The sequence below is a fragment of the Haplochromis burtoni genome, unplaced genomic scaffold (genome assembly GCF_018398535.1).
Source record: "Haplochromis burtoni strain Fernald_Lab_line unplaced genomic scaffold, NCSU_Asbu1 Contig_8, whole genome shotgun sequence".
Lineage (NCBI taxonomy): Eukaryota > Metazoa > Chordata > Actinopteri > Cichliformes > Cichlidae > Haplochromis > Haplochromis burtoni.
Genome location: NW_024582369.1, coordinates 765,308 through 781,923, shown reverse-complemented (window position 1 = coordinate 781,923; position 16,616 = coordinate 765,308). Strand labels below are relative to the sequence as shown.

Here is a 16,616-nt window from a genome sequence, read left to right as displayed (position 1 = left end):
TTCCTGGAGGTGAGGTGATTCTGTACTTGTGTCTCAGAACTTAAACTGCATTAAAAAAAATGCAGTATTCAGACAGTATGACTTAGAATTTTGCCAGTATGTGCACCATTCCCTCTGTCCTTTAGATGCAACCCTGAGAAGATGTCTATCCTGGCACCTTAATTATCATAACACAATACAATTATAGGCAAAAAACAGTGTTGATTCTTCAGAAATTTACATCACAATCTAATGTTAGGAAGTGGTATACTAGCGAGCAATAATATGGTCCACATATCCATATGTGGATTTGGGACCTGAAGAAGACTGAGTTTTGGACCCAGATTACTCGTTGAGGCTCCTGACTACGGTAGCTGTAATGCTCAGACAATCCATTAAGCGGTGCAGCTTCGTCGCTTACCAAAGTCGTACTAAAGCATTTTTGATTTTTGAGCACCGTGTAGCACATAAAATCAGTTCGAGGTCAGTAAGCACAACCAGAATTCACACATAAGGCGCCCTGGATTATAAGGGGAACTGTGGATTTTTGAGAAAATTAGTATTTTAAGTGCGCCTTATAGTGTGGAAAGTACGGTAATAACTTAAAGTCGATTGAAACATGCAAAGTGGCCGAACAAATATGTATAGACTGCTTTTCTTCTTCAGGGTAACAATAGGGTAGATTTGTCCAGTGGAGAAAAGGTTTACATCACCATACCTGATCAACTACTTGAAAAAATATCACTCACATTACTTCTGTTTTTATTCATGACATGTTTGTGTCTCTGCATGGTGTAAACTGGTATAAACCTTCAGGTGTTTGGGTAGGTTTCACACCTGTGCCCCAGTGATGGGAAAAACCTCAAAGGCAAAGCAAGTGACCCAAATACCAAGTGTTTAGTTGGAGACCAGCAGAGAGAGAAATCGAGAGTATCAGACTCTCTGTCACTTCCAGTGCTCTGTGCACAGTTTTGCAAGCGCACAGACAAATGTGCCAAATGAAATACCATCTGTTTGCACACTGTATGACTGCAAAAACTAACAGCTGAAACAGGCGGCAAACTGACACTAACCCTACTCAGAAAATCACGGTTCATGTTGCACCAGACCAGGTGTGGGGTCTAACTGAGCATGCAGAGAAACAACTGAGAGAAAAACTGGAAAGCAAGTGGACTCAATTAAGTATGCGGTGTTTCTGACCAGCTGCAGCTTTTATGCGCGACCCACTTACCTCTCTCTGTTGAACTTGAGGGAGTGGAGGATGGCTGGTCTCTTCTGTCTCAGGTTCCATAGGTGGACGGTGTCATCTGCCAAAGCGCTCACCAGCGCCCCCTGTCATAACAGAGGCATTGAGTTTCCTTTTTTGAAGGTGACAAAGGAAAAGCATTCACACAAACACGGTAGTGTCATTAACTACATACTACTGAAGCTTCCATGAACACGTCTGCACATTTTGTCTGCGAGCATGACATGTATTAGTCAGACTGCATTCCCTAGAAACTCAGGGAACTGAGTTTAAATCAGGCAGCTTTCTCCCAGGTAACGATGATGATTCATAAGATGTATATAAGTGTATGTCTGTGTGTGTGTGTGGGAGGCACAAAAAAATCATCTTGATCTCCCCAAGGGTTCGTTTGAGCTGCTGAGTCACAGCCACACAGATGCTAACACACACAAGCACACATACCGGAAACACCAAGTATGAAATACTGCACTGGTCATAAGTGATAAAAATCTGAAAAGGTAGTCAAAAATGTTTGTGTCTGGCCTGTACAGTACTGTGCAAAAGTCTTGAGCTGCTCCCTCATTTCTTTATATTTTGCTTCCAAGGAGCCAGACTTTCAGTCCAGGCTGGCTGACAACTCTGAAAAAAAAAAAAACCCTCATAATTTCTCATTTCTTTAGCTTATTCTTTAAAAAATAGCTAGGATAGCACAGTTAGTCAGGCATAAATAGTATTTTTTTTAATCAAAGAACCGTTGACATATCTCAGCATGCTGTGCAGTGATTTGAGAAAACTGGACAACAACAAGAAAAGTGCCGTAAAATTTTGAACCATCGTGCAAAATATGATCTCAAACACACTGTCAATGCAGTAAAAGTGTACCTTTATAGAAAAGACATCAGAGACCAGACATCAACATTGTTGAAGCACTGTACAATGATTTTAACCGAGCTACTTTTGCACAGTATTGTAGCTTAAAATTATATAAGAGGTTTTCTGGTGCAGAATAATGTTTGGGTAAGTTGTGCTGTGACTGTGTTATTAAAAGGAACAAGCCAAAAAACAGTTAAACTGCCACAAGATGTAAAACAACTTCATGTTATATTGTTTTTTAAATCAATTCGGCACAATAAACTTTCAACGCATCAGTATAGTTCAAACACAAGCAGCCATATTGTTCTAAACTGGAAAAAGCTCAATATTACCTGATAAGATCAATGACGAAACAAAGAAGGTTGGAGAAAATCGTGACATGGCTGTTGATTGCTAAATTTCAAGACTAAACAGCAGTTGTTTTAAATAGCAAAATCAGCCTAGTAGCTGCAATCAGTCATCAAGCGTATGTTAGAAGTAACCACAAGTAAAAATGGGAGTCATTTCTCTGTTTTTGTAACCTACCTCATTGATGAGAAACTGTAGCTGGATGACAGCCGCTCCACTCTCATGCTGACAGTAACACTCCACACCAGGACGCCCGAACCTGAAAGGCTCTCAGTCAAGGAACGTACAGTTCCAGCAAAGAGATCATCAAAGCAATAGCGCATGTTTCTGTTTGTGCAGAGAAAGCCGGTGTGTTCTGTGTCTGCATGAGAGAAGAAAAAAAAAATGGCAAAAAAGAACAAGTGCCTCAGCATTTGAAAGCTCGAGGGTCACGACACCTGATTTAAATGTCATGACATGTGTTCCTGGGTAATTGTTAGGAAGGAAAACGAAACATCCACAGTGACGTAAATTTTATGGTCTGGTAACAGAGATTCAGCCCATTCCTCCCCTCCAACAAAACTCTTTACAGTGCAAGACTTCCTCCTTACACACATTTCATTTAAAATATTAGCTCATTATGTACCCTATAGATAAAAATCACAGGGATCAGTTTCACTAAGGAGCATTTAATTTTAACCGTACGCTCTCAGTATGTCTGCACTGCAAATGTAACTCAGGAAACAGTAAGCCACTTACAGTAGATGACTGCAGTTCTGTAGAAATAGCAATAAATATACAGAATCAACACAAAACAGAGCTACAGTAAGGAACAGACACAGACAGATTGACAGCGAGAAAATGGAAATGTGGGGTCATGAATTCAAGTATAGAGAATATGAATCAGCAGAGAGGAGGTGGATATTATGTGACCAGCTGAGCAAATAAGAGCAGGAAGAAGAAAAAAAAAGAAGAAGAAGAGAAAGGGCACATTTGGATATACTGTACACTGACAATTCTAACAACAGATGCAGAGAGAGAAAATAGACACAACGATGGAAGTTTTTTCCTTTCTTTAAAAAAAATAAATAAATAAAGGGGGAAAAAGGAAGGAAAGAGCACAAGTCTAGCAAAGAATAGCAAGTTTCCTTTCTCGAGGAGAGTGAGTGGGTGAGCTTACTGATTATTTTTATTCTTCCCATGAGTATCAGCACTAAGGCAGGGGGTGTCAATTTTCATATGGGGGCACATGAAGACACCGCACTCTGGGGATGACACTATCGCTCATCATTAATATGCGAGGGGAGGGGGTTGTGTGTTTTGGCATGTGGCCAGCTACAGTAAATTTCCTGAAGAGCTCGATATTTCTCTTGAATCTACATAGACACAAGAAGCAGGATGATTCAAAGGCAGAGAGAGAAATGTTGGTTGAACAGTGGTAGCGGCAGCAACAACAAACAAGAAGAAGCTTATCTCACCTGAATGCAAACACCAATAATCAAGTCCCACTCAACACAGTGCGCCATGTGCCATAAGCCCTAAACATAGGTATATTTTATCAAAGTATTTTACAGGTGATCATAACACCTACGAAGCTTTCAACGCAGCTAGCATTCACCCAGCTATGTTAGGCTTTTCGTTTCCTCCACATTTATTCTTCTTTTGGCCTCAATACACAGGAAGGTATATATAAATACACGCACTACAGTATATATTTATCTGAACTCTATTCGTATTTTTGGTCATTTAGTCCTTTGTATTTAGTCATCTGTAGCTATGTTAACAACAAGGTGTTGTCTGATAGCATGGACAAGGCTATGCCTAAACCAGCTCGAGTCAGTATGTTTTATATTGATCTTATTATTATGTGTAAATCACAAGGTTCGCTCATAGCAAAGAATCCACAGAGAACTGTTGCATCATTAACCATGGAGCTCTCATTAGGCAGCAGCAGGTAGCCAGTTTTAGCTTTTAGCAACTCAATAACCGGATATTTTCATCAAGAGCTGGTTGAATCTGTATGGGACTGTGAAGAATTTCCACTCATTTGAATCCCTGTTTTACCCTGAACAGGATTATGTCTAAGGTAATGAAAGCCCTAGGACCCCTTGACAGTTTTTCTAAATATTCTCTATACATAACATTTAATTCAGCGTTTATTTTGGTTGCTCATGTTGAATGGTTTTGCACACTGTCCTTCTATGGACCCAGTGACACCTCTTTTTCAATAATGTTTTTGTTGTAAAGCACTTTGTGATATTTATCTTGGACGGTGCTACAGAAAGAAAAAATATTGGGGCAAAGTCTCAACAAATACCTGACAGGGAATTTACCTGGTAAAACAGGTTGTTATAGAACAGAGTTTTAATTGCTGAAAGGGGGTTTTGTTTGGTTTTTATTTCAAATCCAGTTGTAACCTCAATGTCCGTACTGAATAATTTTACTTTTACATCTAGAATTTCTTTTATACCTGGTGTTGTTACTCAACATAATCTGTAATTTAAAAACTGCATTCGTCTTCTTGAGTTTGCCAAATTGGTTTCATATGAAAAAATGACATACCAGCAGGTAGCTCTCTGTTTCTTAAGGAGTAGCAAAGTGACTGAAGACTACACACACGTAAGCTAACCTATTTATTTAGAAATACAATGTGATACAATGTTTACAATGTGGTTTATCATTTGCAGTGTTGGGAGCAACACATTCTATTTAATCACATTACATTTCTCAGTGATGCAGCAGCATACCACGCCACAGTGATTACATTACATTTACAATTATGCTATCACTTGCGTTACAAAGGTTCAAACAAACAATTTTTTTCTTCTTTTTGTGCAATTGTGCTACAATCGGCTGATTTTACAAAATAGTGGGGCAATCTACCGCTTTTCAGAAGTGGACACATGTGCACTGGGTTTATTTTTATTGCACAAAAAGACAAGACCACAATGGCACAAAATGCTCCCAAGCCAGAAATAACTACATTGCACTGCTAGCACAACGTTAGCTCTTTGTAAGCGTCTGCACAAAAAGCCATAAGCTAGCCAAGAACCCAAAATGATGTTAAAGCTGGGTGCCAACCCCAGCCGAGGACCTAGAGCCTGAACTTCAACAGGTAGTAAAGGCAGTGATGAGCAGTCAGGTTTGTAGCACTGTAGCGTCCATTTTGACATTTACATGTTTTTACAGTAAAATGCTGTGAAATGGCACGTTGCATAAAACTTTTGTGGTTTTATGGAGAAATGTGGTGCATGTCTACCACTGTGATGGCATTTGTGTGTGGTTACAAAAATGTTCATGAGAAATTTTTAAAAACCACAGACAGAGGACATAAAGAAGAAGTTTAGTGACTGCAAAACTCCTCAGACAGTATTGAGTTTGGGGCTACAAATGAAGAAATAAAAAAGAGAATACTGAATATAACAGAGGGCCAGAGAGCTCATCAGCATGCACCAAACCTTTTACACCCAGTGGATGAGAGTCTCAGTGCTCTCTCCACTTGACCTAGTGTGCCTTCTTTCCTCTAGCATACCGCTACTAGCTAACCTGTCACAGGGTAATGTAAGCCAAATGTGCAAGTAAGGGGGGAGAGAATGATTATAAATATATAAATGTTGTGTTCATATTACATAAGTGTTTTTTTCATTACACATCACCCAACTTTTTTTGGAACTGAGGCAGTACTTTGCACGGCTAATGTAGCTAATGTCACCATACAGAGTTTAGTCCAACTTGTTTTAAAGGTACAATAATTTAGAAATTGTGCCTCAACTTTGAGAATTTCGATACGAATACGATTGCGTTGTATGGCATAGCAACTGCAGTCTCTCTACTTCTAGGTCTGATTCTGACCTAGAACATTCAAAAATACAATAAATAGTACAGTCTACAATAAACAGCACAGTTGAAATAAAAGGGGCTTATACTATGAAGTAGTGCAGGAATTTATATATCTACAACAGTGATAAAAACCAAGAAAAGTAAAAAGGAAGTTAGTTAAAAGTAGTAAAAGTAAGACTGAAGACTGACATTGTGGAAGACAGAAGTGCAAATTGCATTAATAAATATTAGATCAGAGCAGACTAGGCTTAGAAAAGGCTTGACAGGACAAGGGCAAAGACAGAATATTTCAGACAGAGAAAAAAAGATGTGCCGCTCAGTTTTTTTTATATTTAAGCATGTAAAACAATTCTAGCAGACCTCTAAAATAAAAAAAGAAAATGATATTATTGGCCTGTAAATGATAACAAGGATTTTTTGTTTCAACAAAACTCAAAGTAAACAGCAGTACAATTGTTCTTAACCATCAGGTCACAAAGTGGAGCTAAATCAGCCTGCATGACATCACCTTATGAAATCACTCTGGGGTTTTTTCAGAGGGGGGGGGTTTAAAGAACCATTTTTGGATAATTAGTGCGAAAGTGGCCCTTGTACACATTTTGTCTTTCATCTCTTTGCAGAAAGCTGCCGAGCAAACAAGCAGAAGGGCCGGCTTGCTGTTAGTTAAGATGGTTTGGACCCAGAGACAGTGCAGACCATCTAAGTCAAAGTGGCTTAATTGAAAACTCTGTCTGAATGTTGCCTGGCAACCAAATCTTCCTCTCTGTAAAAGAGAGGAAAGGATTTAAGGTTGTGCTTTTTAAACTGCTCTTATTGCTTTCTCTCTGAAGGAAGGCAGCCATCCCACATGTACGATATCATGAAGCGAACACACAAACACGCACACACACACACAGCCTGGGGATGTGATCAGGAAAACATCCTGCTGCAAAATATGTTGAAAACACTGGCTTTTTAAAAATTGTTTCAGTGAGTGTCGCTCACTTTTGCTTATACCCTCAACAAGAGGGTATGACCAAAAGAAACTGGCCATAGACTGAATTTCCTCATGTGTAGTTCAGTTTGAGTTTACCTCTGCTCTGTGTTTCTCAATTGGCATGCACCAATTCCCTCGGCATCCAATCAAGAGTAACCAAAACTGTCAAAAGTGCCCTGTTTCCTCTTTTTATGTGTTATATTGTTGTTGTGTCTCTTCAGGCAAATAGAGGAACTGCAGGACAAAAATCAACATTTTCTTTTTACCATTTGCTGACATTTCAAAGAACTAATGATTAATTAAGGAACAACAAGAGTCAATAAATCACTAAACAGGCCAACAAGCAATTCATTAAACAAAAGCAGCTATATAAAAATGTTTTGTACGGGTTATTATTGAATGCCCTTTCTGCTGATCTCAATATCTGATTAAATCTTTATCCAGTAAAAGAAAGCTTCTACTTGTGTTTTTGTAAACCTCTGGGCCGAGTAAATGTTTTCTTATGCTTTGTCAAAATGACTTTCCTATAAAAATACAAATTCCCTCTGGCAGTGTGTTTGTGCTGCAATTTCATGGCAGGGTGGGAAAAAAACAACAACACAGCTTTCAATTCCTGTGGATTGTTTTCACATCACAGACTTTTAACGTGTTATAACAACACTGACCGAATATTTTAGCAGATGAAGAATGAGGAAGACAAATTAGAGACAAAGACAAAGTTTCTATAATGACCATGCTTTTCTGTATCGCTTGATGTACAACCACGATTCCAAAAAAGTGCAAACACTGTAAAAAGAAAATAAAAGCAACAGAACATAGAAAACGCATCAAGTGCTTGAGCTGATGTGAAGATGGCACAGGTTCACCAATTGGGGGAAAGAACTGCATCTACAAACTGTGAAACGATTTCTGAACAATGTTCCTCAACATAAAATTGCGAAGACTTTGAATATGACTGTGCCTTCCACAAATGCAGGTTAACATTTATCATTTAAAGAAGAAACCATATGTGAACATGATTTAGAAATAGTGGCATCTTCTGCTGGCTGAAGTTCATTAACATGGACTAGCCCAGGACTGTTGAGCAGCTAGAGTCCTGTATCAGACAGCGAGGGAGCAACGTTACCGTCCCAAAAGTCCAGCAGCTGATCTCCACAATCCCTGCCCATTTATGGACTGTTGTTAAAAGAAAAGCTACACAGTGGTAAATACAGCCTGTGTTGCCGTCGTCAAGTTTAAAATGAGCTAATATTTTTCATTAAATAGTAAAATGTCACCGTTTAAAAATTTAATTTGCTTTCTATGTTCTATTGTAAATAAACTTGGTTGTATGAGATTTACAAATGGTCGCATTCTGCGTTTATTTACATTTTGCACAATGTTCAAACTTTTTAGAAACTGGGTTAGTACACAGAATAAAGCGAATGTATTTTACCTCTAATATTTTCTCAGAGGAAAGCATTTTAGTTACTCACAGTCCAGTACTGGTTGCATTACTGAAAACAGAATAAGAATATTACATAATCACAATGATATTCACCACTTTGCAAATAAAAAGTCCGGGACAAGTCAGTTGTATTTTTTTCATTAAACAAACATGCTTCAAGCTGTCTCAGCTCGATGCACATGGGACAGGCTCAGTAGGAGCCGTGTCGCAGTTGTCGACAAGAGCGGTCCTCATTCATTTTTACTCGAGCGAGCTCTATCTCAGTTTACGTCCCACCCACTGCACCGACTCTAAAAGTGGACCTCAGGCAGCGATAGCAGCGAGACAAGTCAGGAAGACAGAGAGCAAAAGCAGAAAGTGGGTCAGCGTCCCGTCTTGTCAAGCCTAATGAAAGTTTCCTGAGCTATTCTCGAAGTCAAAGATGACTGACAATTCGCTTTTTTATTGCTCTTCTTATATTTATCTTTGTCAAAGCCACAGGCAATTTTTCTGACAAGTAAAGGTGAGTCAGTGGAAATTTGGTAAAGGAAAAACGGTCATAAGGAGGACTGGCTGTGGGAAACAGACTATGGTATGGAGCTCAGCTTATCTTGATAAGTGGAACTGAACAGGGATGAGCCTGTGTGTCATACAAGACAGTAATCTTTGTTAGCCTTTCTGCTCACATCAAACATGAACTCACTGTGCATGGTATGTTTTTGAGAGGAATAGCAAGCCACATCAAGGGGGTGCAGCTTCTGACGAGAACAGAATAAAGAGGGTGGACAAAGAAAGAGCGAGAGACTATAACATGAATTGGAGTGATGCAAAATAATGAAAAGGCATGATAAAGAAATGAATTTGCAAAACGTGAAATATTAAGAAAAGTGACCATATCAGAGGAGTATACAGTGAAAGCGAAAGATGAAAAAAATAAATAAAATAGGCGATTAATGGAGGATACAGAGGAAAAGGAATGAGGGAGAGGCAGTGAAAGAAAGCACCAGAAAGAGCAAGCCTGGGAGCACTGAGTTGCTGTGACGTTGGGCCTGAAGTGACGTCAAAGCTAGCCACTCGTACATCACCCTGCCAAAGAAGAGGCGGGGCCACGGGGCACAGCACTGCTCTGCACTGGACCCAGTGACAGGGATGAGGTGATGGAAGTTGGGAGGCAGAAAATGCAAGGAACAGGGTGAAGGCGAAGCGAAAACTGGGGGGAAAAAATGAAAGACAAACAGAAATAAAAGAATAAGAAGGATAGATGCAGGAGAAATAATACCATAGCAACAGCAAACCAAAGAAACAAACTGAAACAGACAAAAATGTTGCAGAGAAACCCGCCCCGCGGACAAAGGACTCGGCTGCCTCTCCTCACATCATCGGCTCTCATTTAAAGGCAAAATCCTACTGATCGTACATAACGTCGCAGCAGACCTTCACCTCAGTCTGCTAGATCCCGTGTCACTTATCTCTTGCCCTTCCTCTGGCTGCCCACTGTTGTTAACATCCAATTTAAAAGCTGCTAAAGGAAGCTGTATCTCCTTTTTCTCCATCATGAACAAGCCCTGCGCTGCTATTACCAGACACCTTTGTTAAGTCAACCCATATTGCTTCATGCTGATTTGGCACATCTACAGATATCCTCATGCATTTTTGATAAAGATTATGATTGCATTTAATGGGCACTAAATGCATTTCAATGTATGACTTAATCAATTAATTCTTTTGGTATATTCTAGAGTCCACAGTATATCTCTCAGGGTTAACACATTTTCATGTTCCTTTATAGCACTGTAACACATTCTGTGTGTTCACAAGGACCCTGCTTTATAGTGTTGACATGGTTTTATTAATTTAGGTTTAAAAAAAAAAAACATGCAATGGGTAGAGAGAGCAGGGCTGGATTTTATTTATTTGCGGAGCAGCACAATGCTCAGTAGAACTTAATAGCATCTCAGCTGTAGAGCACACTGCAAGCTACAACAAGCTTCTGGGCACAGGTCTTCACACTGAGCTTTAGAGGTAGAATATTTTAGTACCAAAGAGCCCCCAATGACTTATTTGTGTTCATTTGTTTTCCTTCCGCCTTCCTCTGACACGGCAATCAGGCACAGGACACAGCAGTGACAGAGAGAGTGCAAAGATGCTCCAGAAATCACTCTTTTTCCCGACTTTCAGTGTCACGCATGCAAAACAGACAGTTTTGATAGTTAGATAGTTATACCGAAACACAAAAAGCACAAATGCAAAAATCGTATGCAAGCAGCATGCATGTAAAAAATAAATAAATATGCAGAGTTGAGAAAACTGGTGATTTATTTGTTTAACACGCTCCTTGTATAAATAATCCCCCCTGACACATTTGATTTATTATGTAGTCAAACAATTAAACTGTGTTGAGCCACAGTATTTTCCGCTGCCTCAGCTCCCACACACACACGTGCATATATATAACACCCCCTATGTCTATAGATGACATTCCTGTCAATGGCTATTTGCTGAAGAGCACAGCAACATGGCAGTAATCGCCCTCCAGGTTAAAAAAAGAGGCCCGTTTTAGGAATTTAAAGATAGGTAGCTTATTAGGAGCAGTAAGCTGCAGAATGAGTGGTGCACTGGCAGGTCCATTGTGTTTAGAAAAATCATAATTTACCAAGAGTTGCAAAACAATGGGCAAAGAAGAATTACCAGCATTCCAGAAAAGATCACTTTTGACTTCTTCTTTTTTTTAGGACTTGTGTATTGTGTGTTGCACTGAATTAATCTGGCCACCATGCTACTATGCTCATGTGAGCCTTTGGTCTCCTTGAGTGACTTATGAATGCAATGCAATGATGCAGAGGCAAAAATGTTTGTGGCCAATTGTACCAGAATCTCTGTTCCGTTAAGAAATATTAGTCTGGGTCTGAGCCAGTAGGCGATGCAGCCACAGTTATGATTCACAGTAAAAATGCTGTAGGGATAATAGGGATTGTTGGGCTCTGGAGTATGGCCAGTATTAGGGTGTTAATAACCAAGAGTCTCATCTATACCAAGACAAGTCAGCGGTTAGCTACTGTGCATCCACTCAAGAGAAGCAAGAGAAAGAGAGTGAAGAAGAAGAGAAGGAATGAAATTAATCCACTGGCTGTAGAGATTGAAGGTGGGAAAGCGTAAGGGAGGGTGGGAGTGGAGAATCGGCAAGGCCAGAAAGGAAGCAGAGAGCGAAGGGGGTAAACTATGAGAGAATAAACGTTGAGTCAGCGGAACAGCTTGTGGCCGATTGCTGCTGCAAGAACATGCAAAGCAAAAGGGAGAAAACGAGAGATGTGAATGAAGGAGGAAGAGGTGAGATCGAAAGAGACAGGAGAGGAGAAGGGAATTAAAAGAGTGCGACAGAAGAAAGAGGTAAGTGGATGAACAGGAATAGAAATACAGGGATATTTAGTTGTATGACAAGATCAGCTTTTCCTATTCCCTGAGCATTTTGGAAAGAAAGGAAAGATTTTTTAGGTATGCTACTGCAACCGCCAAAAAGTCTAAAAGTCTCATTTACATGACTCTGACAGCCTGCAGCTTAACAGAAGTCATGAGTTCTGCTGTTGTGATTGCAATGCAAAGCCAGTTAAAGGATTACGCTCCAACAGGCAATGGAGCTCAACACAACAGGGAGTGTGTGTGGATATTGGCACTGATTCCTTCTGATTTGGAGCCCCTTAGTGCTAAATTGATTACATTTAACTAGATCTGGTTTTTAATTTGATTCATTTACATTTTTGGTGTTTTCAGTTATGCCACACAAAGTGGGATAACGCAGTTTTACCATGCATGAACTGTCAGAACCAGATGTTTCTGAATATTCGCTTTAAGGACAAATATGCCAGAAACTGAAGGGCTGAGGACTCGTCCACCTGCAATGTCTGTGCTGCCTATATTCTGTATAACGGTGGGGTTTAAAATGTAATAGTAATGCCAGCGAGTAACATCAGAATAGAAAGAGTCATATTTTCAGTGTATTTCATAGCAATCAGACAATCCCACATAGTAGATGATCCTAATTTGCCATATGATCGGATTTCACAGGAAATCCAATCGCATCATAAAGTAAATAACACCACTGTATAACCTTTCCAGCGCAACATGAACCGTGTGATTAGTTGTAACAACATCAAAATGCATTTTTAAGGTCACAGACGTTTGTAATCGGAAAACAGGATGGCGGACTGACATCCCGAAAGAACCATCGAAGTCATCAAGCAAGCACCTTCACAGCTAATGTCATGTGACCACGTGGGGAGCTTGATCATTCGTGATTATAGCCCAAAGGATGGTCCCATCTTTCGGCCAGATTTCGCACCGCTAGCAACAAGCAGTGGACAAGAAAAATTAAGTTTAGTGTACAATTTAAATCAGATGGAGATCACCAAGAATTCACAGGCCTCCTATGAGATCCCTCCCTGAGCCTGGTTCTGCCGGAGGTTTCTTCCTGTTAAAAGGGAGTTTTTCCTTCCCACTGTCGCCAAATTGCTTGCTCATAGGGGGTCATACGATTGTTGTTTTTTTCCTCTGTATCTATTATTGTACGATCTACTGTGCAATATAAAGCGCCTTGGGGCGACTGCTGTTGTGATTTGGCGCTATATAAATAAAATTGAATTGAATAGGAGATGTATTATTTACTATATGACATTCTAGAACTTACGATAACCACACTGTAATGCCTCGATTTCCAAGAAAAGGACATTTTGCATATTCCACATCATTTAGCTCTAAATGAACCATTTACAAATATTCAGTGGGTACACAAGGCTAGCATTTCATGCAAATACATGTTCACTCAAAAAGGTGCTGAGACTGAAAACATTTGTATCTTTAAAATAAAAATTGTAATAATTAAAAATGTATTGTTTTTGTGTAGACCTAAAGAAATGCAGCCAGATTGCTGTGCAGAATAAAGAGGTTCCTGCAAAAAGAACCTTTTAGATTCTTGTCCAGTTCTGGTTCACGTTCTGTAAAATGTTTAAGAGAGATCATTGGCTTTGGCAGAGGATTGTGCTCTTCAGATGCCCTTCTTATTTCATATGTGACAAGAGAAATATTTGATAAAAATTAAAAATGAATCACACAACCCCCTTATCTCCAAAGGGATACTTGCAATTCCTTTGCACACAGAGCTTATTTCTATTTCTTCTGCCACACATTCGGTATACCGTGGTCAATGAATTGCACAAAATGAGCATTATCAATATGAAAACTGTGTTCAATTCATAAGCTCATATCAGATAGGCCACCCAATTGGGTATTGAATTCAGGAAGGGCTGTGGAGAGGAAGAATAAAAAATCTCCTTAACATCTGGGCAATTTTACCCAGTAAACATAAAGTTTCACAATAAAACATGACTGTTATTGAATATAGTGAATGAAGAGAGTGAGGAGGCATCTAAAGGCAGATCCAGTTGAAATGCTTAAAGTGTGTGAATAAGATACACGTGTAATAATTTTCTCTCTGTCACACAACTGAGAGATTGAAGACTGGGGAAAAAAGACAGCGGGGAAATAAAAGTGGCTTTTAAAGACAAAACCTCGAGTGGAGATTGAGAAAGGCACCGGGGAGAATTATTGAAGGAAAAAACATGGCTGGAACGTATAAAGATAGAAAGGAAGGAGAAAGAGAGGGAAAGGGAGAAGAGGAGGAAGACACAAACATCTGCAGGACTAACTCGGTGACTGGTTTTTCCTGCTGTCTATGAATAATGGATGTGGCGAAAAGGAGCCAGTATATGCATTTAGATAGCCTCATGTATTATCCTTTCAGAGTAGTTGGGAAGAAAATGTTTTATTAGAATTTAAATCAATGCCAAATTAACCTTAAACACATTCACGTGGCAACATCGGGATACAAGTTTCAACAGCAATAAAATGCACCTGGAGACCTCGTTTATTCTGCTCTGAACGGGACTGCGTGGAGGGGAAAGTGTGCTGTTTTCTGCTGTATTAACTCGAATAAAAACTAGCCACTAATTTCAAGCCAGGTTTGGGTGTGGGTGGTTGTCACGAACAAATACAGATAAGCTAAGGAAGAAATATAAAATATAATGCAAGCCCTTTTACAAAATCCAGTATTTCTGTCCACTGAAATTTTTAAAAAATGCTTAAGTTTCTTACTTCCACCCAATGTTTTTTCTTAGCTGCTTTTCGAGCTATGGTATGTGAAGTTCCTTGGACGTTTCAAAACTAATGTGTTCAAAGATGGTGCTTAGTTTTCAACTAATCACAGATAGCTAGGAGACACTGGAGAGCTTAGTACTCGAGAGTTAAGGTGAGAGGCAAGACAGCTTGTCGCAGTGAGAGTCTCACATCCACAACTACAGTTAATTTAGATTTTTGTGTAACAACCACATTTTTGGACTGTGGGAAGAAATCACTGCAACTGCACCAACCACAGCACGCCCCTGCAATAACCTTACAGGGCAAATGATGCCTCTGATATCATCCTGCTTCAAATAAAGGTCTGTTACATGCTGCGGTTGAGGCATGCACTCCCCCCGGCACTGATATCAAGAAAATCTTTCAAAGGTAGGATCATGGGAGATTAGTAAAGATTGGCCACTAATGTGTTTCTGTGTGCCAACCGATGCAGAGCCAGATTGTGCTCTCAAGGTCATGGACCTGTGAGCTGCAAGTAAAGCAAAAATCGCTGTATTGCTAGACACGCAGCAGTATCTGATTGATAATATATACGCATGCACACCTCAGCAATTATATATGTAAAGAATTGATCATTAAAAAGAAAAATATGAAGAAGAAATGATGTTATCATCATCGGTTTGATGACTGAAATGACGAGAATGGAATCCATAGATTTACTCGGGCTGATGAATCGAGATATTCGTACCACACTCCCTGCTGGCAATAATTCTGTTGTGTCTGGTTTAGGACTAATTAGGCATCGTTGGTACACTGTATGGTTGTCAGTTTGCCCGTAGCACAGCGGAGAAGGGCATCTTGCCAAGTGTCACGCAGCATATAAAATATTAATCTGAGTGCTGTCCTTTGCTCTTTGATTAATGCGAGACAGAAGGCCAAGTATTCGCAGCACTTAACCGGAGACTACCGGTGAACTTGCACGCATGCACGCATACACTGAGGCAGCAGGGTGCCACAGCCGGTAATGAAGGTGTCCTTCAACTTGAGGACAAAGGTTTAAGGTTCCCGATGTGAGCAGCCACCTGCCCTGCTGAAGTATCGTTGAGCAAAAAGCTGAATTCTTCACTTCTCTGCGGTACTATTCAGCAAAGACCTGCCCCCCTCCACAAAGACAAAGACATGCAAAGGAGGTGAAATGGTGATTGTAGTTTGGATCTAGGTGTGAACGTGAGTACGATTGTCTATCTCTGTGTTAGCCCTGGCAATCTGACCAAGCGTCCCCTGCTTCTCGTCCTGTTTCAGCTAGGACACCGCTTAAGGAGACTGCTGTTGTGATCTCAGAAAGGCAACCCACTCTCTCTCTCTCTGGGTGTCCATGCTGCCTCGGTAGTGCCGGGGATGTGCTGGTTTTGTTTCCGGGTCTTCCGGTGGTGCATTCTTTTTAACCATTTGTTATTTACTTCATTTCTGATTAGTCATTCAAGGCATTTTCTAAGGAAACAAAATGTATTTCCAAGGTTACTCCACCACATTTGGTATGGCAACTAATATAATAGAGAGGTTCACTGGTATCATGATGATTTCTGGGCACCTTTATCAATGTGAATAAGATCAACTATATATGTATAAAATTTAAAAAATCAATAACGTTTCAATTTAAGCTTTAATTCACACTGCTAGCTGACCAAAACAGCCTAAACGCTTTAAAATCCCTGACCAGGCAAAGCTGTTATAAAATGCACTGATGGATGGATGAGTGTACATTTTAATACCTGTAAGTGCAGCTGTGGATTAATTCAGGAGATGCATTCAATTGGATTAAGCAATTCGGGGCACCGAAAAGG

At 39.9% G+C, this 16,616-nt stretch overlaps 1 protein-coding gene across 3 annotated transcripts in view; it reads right to left on the bottom strand.

Annotated features, from left to right (window-relative positions):
- The window catches only part of stxbp5a (syntaxin binding protein 5a (tomosyn)), a 101,594-nt gene that overhangs the window by 63,633 nt on the left and 21,345 nt on the right, over positions 1 to 16,616 (bottom strand). For all 3 annotated transcript variants that reach the window (XM_005914556.3, XM_005914557.3, XM_005914558.3), the window contains exons 4-5: positions 2,603 to 2,684; positions 1,211 to 1,311 (exon numbers count right to left, since the gene is read on the bottom strand). In XM_005914556.3, coding sequence (XP_005914618.1) covers positions 1,211 to 1,311; positions 2,603 to 2,684 — 183 coding nt within the window. The remainder of the gene's footprint in view (positions 1 to 1,210; positions 1,312 to 2,602; positions 2,685 to 16,616) is intronic.